This window comes from Colias croceus, chromosome Z (genome assembly GCF_905220415.1).
Source record: "Colias croceus chromosome Z, ilColCroc2.1".
NCBI lineage: Eukaryota > Metazoa > Arthropoda > Insecta > Lepidoptera > Pieridae > Colias > Colias croceus.
Window position 1 is genome coordinate 15,979,588 of NC_059568.1, and position 9,016 is coordinate 15,988,603.

Sequence of the window (9,016 nt, forward strand, 5' to 3'; positions counted from 1 at the left end):
GGATCAGGCCAAGCCGGAGGCAGCAATGATGGACAAGCCGCCGGAGGATCGAACGAGCCCCACGTTGCTCACGCCGGCAATGCCCACGGGGCCAACGGTGGGAACGGCATGAACGCCGCAGCCGCCATCGCCGCTGCCAACCGATTTGAGACTCTCACCGTGCTGTGGTGCAACGTGGCCTACCGCATGACTCCCGCTGTCCAACAGGTCGTCGAATTCGCTAAGCGCTTACCAGGATTTCATATCCTGCCGCAAGACGACCAGCTCATTCTGATCAAGGTAAGCATAGTTATATATACCCTAGAAAACCTTCGTGGACGTCCACCGTGCGAAGCAACTGCAACTGTATAATTGCGAATTCTTCTGCGAATTTGATGACTGAATGTATTTCTGTGTACTGAATTGTTGTTTAATATTTCTGTGTTGTGAATAATAAAGACGATTGTGGGAGTTTTTGTCAACAGCTGGGATTCTTCGAGGTGTGGCTGACCCGCGCTACTCGCATCTCCACTCCATCTGCTATCGTCTTCGATGACGGAACTTCGCTGAGCCATCGCCAACTTGAGCTCATGTACGATGTAAGTGAAATAACTATAATCTTTCTAAATGCTATTTTTATTGTATAAATTTCGTGTTATTTTAAGCAGGTCTGTACTTTTGGTAATCTGTAAAATGTTAATTTTTGATCATTTTTGTTTTCATCGTGTCTTATTTAGGTACCTAATATCAAGCAAAATTAAGAAAAATCTTGCTGTCCCATGGGAGGTTGTTCTGCCCAATTGCCCCTTTTTCGTATTTTAACTCTATAAGAATCTTCCCTGAGCCATAACACAAAAGTAAAAAGAAAAAACATCAGACGAATCAGTCGAGCCATTCTCGTGTTTTACGCTTAGCAACAAATTTCGCGATTCAATTTATTATTCACTTCCTAGGTCCGCCTCGGCTTCGACTGTGGTACTTACATGTTTACGTTTTCTCTCCATAAGAACCACCCTAGTACCTCAAGTACCCTAGTACTTCAAGGAATATTATAAAAAATTAACGTAATCGGTTCAGCCGTTCTCGAGTTATGCACTTACGAACGACATTTTGCGATTCATTTTTATATTATACTAGCTTACCGCCCGCGGCTTCGCCCGCTTTGTCTAAAACCTAATAAATTATATACTAAAACCTTCCTCTCAAAACATTCTATCTATTAAAAAACCGCATCAAAATCCGTTGCGTAGTTTTAAAGATTTAAACATACAAAGGGACACAGGGAATGAGAAAGCGACTTTGTTTTATACCTACTAAGTATGTGATTTGCGCGGAAAGGAAAGGAAAGCAAAATACGTTATATTAATCAAATTCGATTTGTAATTTACATGTCCCTTAGATCTCTCTACAGGACATGCATTATGAGACGCGTATGAAATAAATTTATGATCACTTTGAAATACGATTCGAGTTTTATCGAGATTTACACCTCACATGCTTCGAATGTTTAAAAGCCTCCAACTTAATAACACACCGCCCTCATGGAAAATCCCGCGTTTCAAAGACTCATCCGATAATACCTAGTGAAGGATATTAAATTCCATAAACTGCGACGTATTAATATCTACCTTTAAAATGACTGTACCTACAACGTCAACGTTCTTTGATCTAACACGCAGACGACAACCCATTCTTTCCAATAAAAGAGATGTTTTAAGAAATTTTCCTCACATTTACACCTATCGATGAACCCTTTGTTAAATTCTATTGTACATGCATTAGGTACATGTAACCCGACCTTGGCATTCAGCTTGCATTGTGACTATTTACGATCTTGTCTAATGTATCTAATGTGTCTGATCATACACGAGGCAACTTCTTTTCCTTTCTAAAGGTTCAAGTTCAAGTCGCAAATAACTATTCAGATTATTCTTCACGTTGCATATGAATTGAACTTAACATGCTATTTACTGCCGCTTTCAAATGCTAATCATATTTGCATTTTAAAATTTCCTTTTCAATTCGAACTCTGCATTTTCACACAATATTATGTACCGACTTATATGATTATATCGTAGAACTAGGTACAGTGTAGAAGCCTGTATTTCAGTTTTATACCTCTTATGCTAGTAGTTTATATAGCGAATTTTATTTCGTTGCATAACCAAAACATATTTCATATTAGGTACAACAGGAAGATAGGGTGTCAATGAAATTATTCGCGCGCTAACGATGTAACTATGTTGATCTACTTTGATCCAATAAAATAAATGGATGCACTTTACTGAAGGGTTCCGTGCTAGGTGTCGCGGTGAGCACCTACTTCATGTACACACCTCTATATGATATAACGATGCATGACATACATTGCTTATTGGGGAATGGTTGTATTATTTGAATTGGTTCTCGAGTACGAGCGTGCATAGAGACATTATATTATTATAAAGCGGATTCGATTTTTCAATTGTTGTAGGCCTCGTTGTTTTTTCATAAACTTTAACGATTATATTTATACCTGAAGTGTATAATCTTTATCTGAGATTTCAATGGAATGATTAAATTATATGCGTTCAAACATTACTTCGGTCAAATACTTTGATTTATTATCGTCGTCTTAACTTTCGGTTTGATTATGTATGATAATATTATATTAACGATGCTTCATGTTATAATGATAATAATCACTGATGCTTAGAATAATATGCGCATTGTACTTACTATGCAATTGTACCTACAATCTAGAAAACTTTCGGCACAAACTAAATAATATTATTACGGTATTACGAAAACCCTCTTCATTCAAACAATACCTACTACTACCATTCAGTTATTCTTTTCTTCATGCTTATTTATTTATCACGAGTTCCAATCGTCTTTCCTTCGAATCAACCTTTACATTTTCTTACTACAATCTCGCCATTTCTCAACAATCCTACGCAGTCTGTTACAACTTTCTCATCCTTTCTCAATACTACCAGACTCACTTCGCCTCCGGGATCCTGTCGTACGTCCGCGCCGTGATCCGTATGGACATGACCGAGGATGAAGCAGCCATGTTCACGGCCAGCCTGTTAGTGTCGTCTGACCGCTGCGGCCTGAGCGAGCGTGACCGCGTGGAGACGCTCGTCCGTAATGTGAACGACGCATTTATTTATGTGGTAAGTTGGTGTATGGGGCGTTTTTTCAAGGGGTTGTATGGAAATTTGGGATATTATTTGATAGACATGACATAACATTTACATAGGATAAAAGGAGACGAGTGGGAAATCATGTTTCCTAAACGTACTATTCGGTATTACAATAAAGTAGGTAGTAAGTAGTTATATTAGTTACAAGAGAAAAGTAATATTAAGGTACGCATACAATATTTTTCCAAACGTAGACATTTGATAGGTATTGAAATCAGTCCTGTGACTTCTGCATGTGATTTTATAAAAAAATCACGGGCACGGGGAAACGCACCTATTCAAGAAGGTTGTACTTAGTTAAAAAGTGTTTCCTTCTCTATAAAAAACTGCCTTTAAAAAACGTTTACCCACAGTACAACATACAAAAAGAACCACGCTTTCGGCTTCCCCACATTTGCACTACAAAAGGATAGCTTTCATGCTCTGCCTGGAAACTGTGCGTCTCATTATTTTGCTCGTTCACAGACTTTTAAACATATTTAATGATTTATATATTCAGCTTTATATAAATAAACAATAAGAGCTTGCATCATACACTCCCACTAATGTGATAAATACAAAGCTGTCTGTCGGCTTGTATCTATGTCACTCGCACATGTAGAAACAGCTGAACGGATTTCAATATAGTTCACAACTGTACCTTTCAATATTGATAATTTGTGATTAAATTATATATTTTTTACATTTCAAGTTTCATCACGATTGGTATTAAACGAAACGATGGTATTGAATAGCAACCAAAATATCATTTATTATTATAGCTGTCGGAAAACGGGACCAAGGACGTGGCGACCCGCATGGAGGCGTTCAACTCGCTGGCTCAGGAAGTGCGTATGCTCGGCGACCGCCACCACGACCTGCTGAGCTGGTGCCGCATCAACTGGCGTCGTCTCGACTTGCCGGCACTGTTCTCTGAGATCTTCGACATTCCCAAGAACGACGAAGATTTCTTCGACCCGGAGCGCGCCAGCACCTCCGTTTAAACAACGCAACATATAACCCCCAATAAATAGCAGTAGAAACATGATTATTGGTCATTATTTCCGCAGTTACGAACCACATTACCGCTTCTTAAACGCACTCTGGTAGATTTACTCAAGTCGTTGCTCCTATCTATTCGAATATAGTAATGCAAGCGACGTCGAGATTTAAGTGTACGACTAGTGTACTTCTTGTAGCTTTTCAACTCAATATTCTTTGTTAGAAAAGCACTTTGAAACATTATTTATCGTAATTATTAATGTAGAGCGTCATATCATAATCCATGACGTATATTAGTCCTAGATTCCGAGTTGGTATATCTCAATACGTAAATCATAATATAATCGTAGTTATAGTGCATAGGTACTGAAAACGTACGTCGGTGATACTTCCCGTTCGGTTTTTATAACCCCCCGAGATACATATTTAACAGGCCAAGTTGAATTTCATGCGAAGACCCGAAGTTCGAATTAACATATGGGAGTTGAGTCTGACGTACGAGATCAGTTATAAATGTAATCTCACTGCATTTGTGGATTTATGTGTAAATTAAATCGCTTTCGCTCCGGTAAATTACTTAGTTTCCTATTCGTGATTTATTATATTTAGTTAGAACTATTGTTAACTTTTAGTTTGGAGGAATGTGATACGATGAGAGGTCAGCATCAGATGTACGAACCCAGTAGGTATACGACTAACGTGGAAGTGACTGATTCGGTATAGTTATTAACATTGGATGCATTGCATATAGCTCTATCATTTGTTTTTATACATATCAGAGTTCAATTATTAATCATTATTAGTTTTAAGAATTTTTATTACACCTTTTTTTGCTCAACTTCAATTAGAATTTATAAAATGCGTTACTTTCAGCATCTTATAAAAGGTTTATTATATATTATTTTTCAAATATTTTTGTTGTAAATTTGATATCTCTTATATTATGTAGTATGATTAGTTTGCTGAATTTGTATTCCTACAAGTGATGAGATCATTTGGGATACAAGTATGTATATTAGTTTAGTTTTTGGGGTGTGATTATTGCGGGTTGGATGAGGGTGCTATGCGAGTGCTACTCATGCGCGAGTGTAGACTGAAGCGCCGTTACAATAATTTAAATGCATTTATTATATCCTAATTTCTTAGTCAAGTTTAATATTATTTGCTTGCAATTCTTGTTTATTGTTATTTGTTTACAAACTCTGTGACGTCTTAGTTTCGTTTATGTCTTTAGATTTAGTTACTTATTTCTTGTTATATTAATTTGCCTAAATTTTAAATAAATAAATTGGTTTTATCGATATATTGTGTAGTTTCATTTATCCTTTTACCTACCCTTTATTGTTATCCCTTGATGCCTTTATACAATGTAGCCTGTAGGTACCTACATGATTGTCTCAAATTGATTATGGCTAAAATGTTTGTACTTGTGTAACTATATGTTAATTATTAAATGCACTATTTCACACCTCAATGGAAAAGATTTGAAGATATTTGGTACAAGATAAAATTTCCTAAAATTTAATACACAGCTACACAATTTATTTAACGCATTCCCAATTTCTAGCATGGCATACACCACAAAGCGTGGCAAATCCACGAAGACCAGTATATTACAAGAATAAATCAAAAAGTACATGAAACATGTCATTTAACACTTAACACTAAAGGAATAAATCAAAAACATGTTACAATTTTCATCTCTTTAATACCATTTTGTATTGCCACTTTCTTAAACCACATGGAAGAAACAAGACATTAAATAAAATATATTTTAAACTTACGTTAAAGAAATTAAATAATTCATACAATCCACGTCTACTTCAACAATAACAAAGCGAATAGCGAAGACAATTCCAATGAAAATGCAGACTCGAGGCAAAGAAGCATGTACATATTATATTCTTATATTTGCATATTGCGAAAACGAGCGGATTTTACATGGTTATATAGCGATTAATACAACAGAATTTCCTATAAATCATTGATCCCTCATTTCCTTTTGAAAAAATATATGCTCTTTGTCTTTATAGCTGTTTATGTGAATCTGTACCAGTGTGTTAAATAAGCTTTAAATTAATTATCTGTGTGTGCTATGTTTGATTGTCTATGATTTTTTTCGTATTTACGTCAGTCGTTACGCGCGAATCGTTAAAAGCCGCTCGTTTACACAATACTCTACGTATAACCGAATCACGTACACATAAAAAAACAGTAACTACAAACAATGGTATATCTTAAAATATTCTCATCTTACATGTCACGGTACTGTAACTTATACTATACATTTTTATGGAAACGGCATAAACAATCACTGTTACATAAACACACTTCTTGCGGCAAAAACCGTGAGCAAATATAGAATTATAATGACGTCTTATTTTAGTTTTTCAATTGTATTTACATGAACCTTAGTTTAATGGGTTGGGGTAAGCAGTCGGTGGAGGAAAATCGTTTGTAATGTGTCCACACAACTAGAGAATATTCTTGCAACCACTATAAATAATAATTAAATAAGGCGGCAAATTTAAAAAGTAGTTCCTATTATAAAATACACTGTCAATCGAACATCCCTTTTAAGTAAATATTAGTGTTCACTTGCATATTTTGCCGCCTTTTGAAAAAGAAAACTGATCTGACACTATTAAAGAAGTTCAATAAGAAAATATAATAATTCATAACATTTAAAAACACAAGATGGTGTTGACCACACTTGCATTTTCAAATCTATGGGTTTGGGAAATTATAGAACTCTGTACTATTCATATCCATACAAATACTAAAGTTATAGATAACTTCTTCACTTTTAAGGTATTTCAGAATTATTTTTCGGTAAGAAGTAGGTCTGCGCATTAAAGTGACTTTTCTGAAATCAATGCAAGTCTTAGGTGATTTCATGGCCTATTACTCACTAACTATATTAATAACAAAGTTCTACGAAAGTGCTAAATGTCGAATATATTAAATCAACAATTGTTTGAAAATAGGAAGCAGTACCTATTTATAAAGTTTATTTTGCAATAAGATATTGAAGTCACAACGAAAAGAAAGCAAAGCATATTGAAATCTTTTATTGAATAGTGAGCATTAGACCGGCTTACGATTACATCGATGGTTAAACCACTAAAACAACGTGTGAGCAGTTCATTACCGAGCTTAGACAAAGCGAAAAGAATATAAACCATACGTCTTCGTTACACGCACTCAATGCAACACACACATTACAATTTAATACACTGAAATCTGTTTATTAAATATGGACAAACTTTATGTTATGTTTCTGTTTCCAAATGCATATTTTTTCGGTATTGTACATCTTGAATGACATGGAGTTATATACTTATAAATTATTATATTTTAACATCAAAGTTTGTCTACATTTTACAATTACAATTACAGAAGGCTATAGTTTCAAGTTAATATACATTGAGAAATATTTAGTTATCTGTATTGTATGTGACAATTTTTACCGAGTTGTTCGTAAAATACTTTCGTGAGGTTATTAAGGCTAACGTGAAGTTTATCAAAATAGAAAGCCATAGGATCTCAGAATATTATTATTTTTTATTAATATAACATTAATGTATTTTACAACTAGCTCGGTGTTTGAAAGAGAGCTACAGTAGAACATTTATTACAAATTATGTTAAACAAACATCTGACAATAATGCAAAGCGGTATACTTACAAGTAATTAAATAATTTAATTAAACTACAATAGATTAGTTCTCAACAAATTGTATTAAAATAATACAACTAAAAAGATTTAATAATTTTACAACATAACCTAATGAACATTAGAAAAATGCTACGCTACTAAAATTATTCTACGATAAACCTAAATGTGCAACACAGTGATGTTAGGTAAGGATTTAACTCGGATAAAAGGATATGAGAAAAATTGTGATACTCGTCTATATTTAAGAATATCCATTCACACCTTGAATGTATATTTCTAAGACAAATAAGTCGAGGTAAAACTTAGTAATATATGACGTTTCAACACCGTACGATACTGTCCTACATACGTGTTCGCTCTACTGTTATTGTTACATTATTGCCTTAAACGGCAATCGACCTACTTGTAAACTCACCCGCTTTGGTTATGCATGTCATGCGGCTTGATCAAAGTTCACAAGCCGAGTGGATCGTGCGTCCACAACATTTTGTTTAGTGATGTATAAATTTCTCATTGTTTGTACAAATCGAGTGCAGTGACTTAAAATTTTAATAAACAGATAAACAAGCGAAAATAATTACATAATATATTACATACATACTACTTATATATTTCCGATAATTGTTTGCTTGTGAGATCGCATAGGAAACGTTATTGGGACCAAAGAATGCAGGAATCATACATATTTATATATTATTCACATCGTGTACTAAATAATGCAAGTAATAACGCCCTCATCAGACTTTCTGTTCAAAAAATCTATTAAATTTTTCGAAATGCACCAGTTTTCTATGTTAATTTTGTACTAAAACTACCGGCAAGACGCACGACTCAATAATCATTTTTTATAACTTGAGTGACATATTTCCATACATAAAAATCTTTTTCTCGCACACAAGCAATAAATTGCGAATTACTTTATTGTGAAGACCTGAATGCTGAAAAAAAATTATAATTCCTTGAACGACGTAATACAAATATAAAATATATTTTTATGTTTGAAGACCAGCTTTTTGATATTTTGGATTTTAGCTTCGTAAAATACTGACATTTTATTCCATAATAATTTAGAATCGTTGCTTTGAAAATATCTTCTTTCGTTTTCGCTCTTATATTTTATCATCTTTTATCAGAAATGTTCCTTCAGCCTCTCATCATAATACGATTAATATGTCAATCAATAATATATT

At 34.3% G+C, this 9,016-nt stretch overlaps 1 protein-coding gene across 2 annotated transcripts in view; it reads left to right on the forward strand.

Annotated features, from left to right (window-relative positions):
- The window catches only part of LOC123704984 (ecdysone-induced protein 78C-like), a 59,639-nt gene extending 54,186 nt beyond the window's left edge, over positions 1-5,453 (forward strand). For both annotated transcript variants that reach the window (XM_045653520.1, XM_045653519.1), the window contains 4 exons: positions 8-279; positions 465-578; positions 2,958-3,137; positions 3,929-5,453. In XM_045653520.1, the coding sequence (XP_045509476.1) occupies positions 8-279; positions 465-578; positions 2,958-3,137; positions 3,929-4,150 (788 nt within the window). In that variant the 3' untranslated portion in view covers positions 4,151-5,453. The remainder of the gene's footprint in view (positions 1-7; positions 280-464; positions 579-2,957; positions 3,138-3,928) is intronic.
- Positions 5,454-9,016: the final 3,563 nt, after the last annotated feature.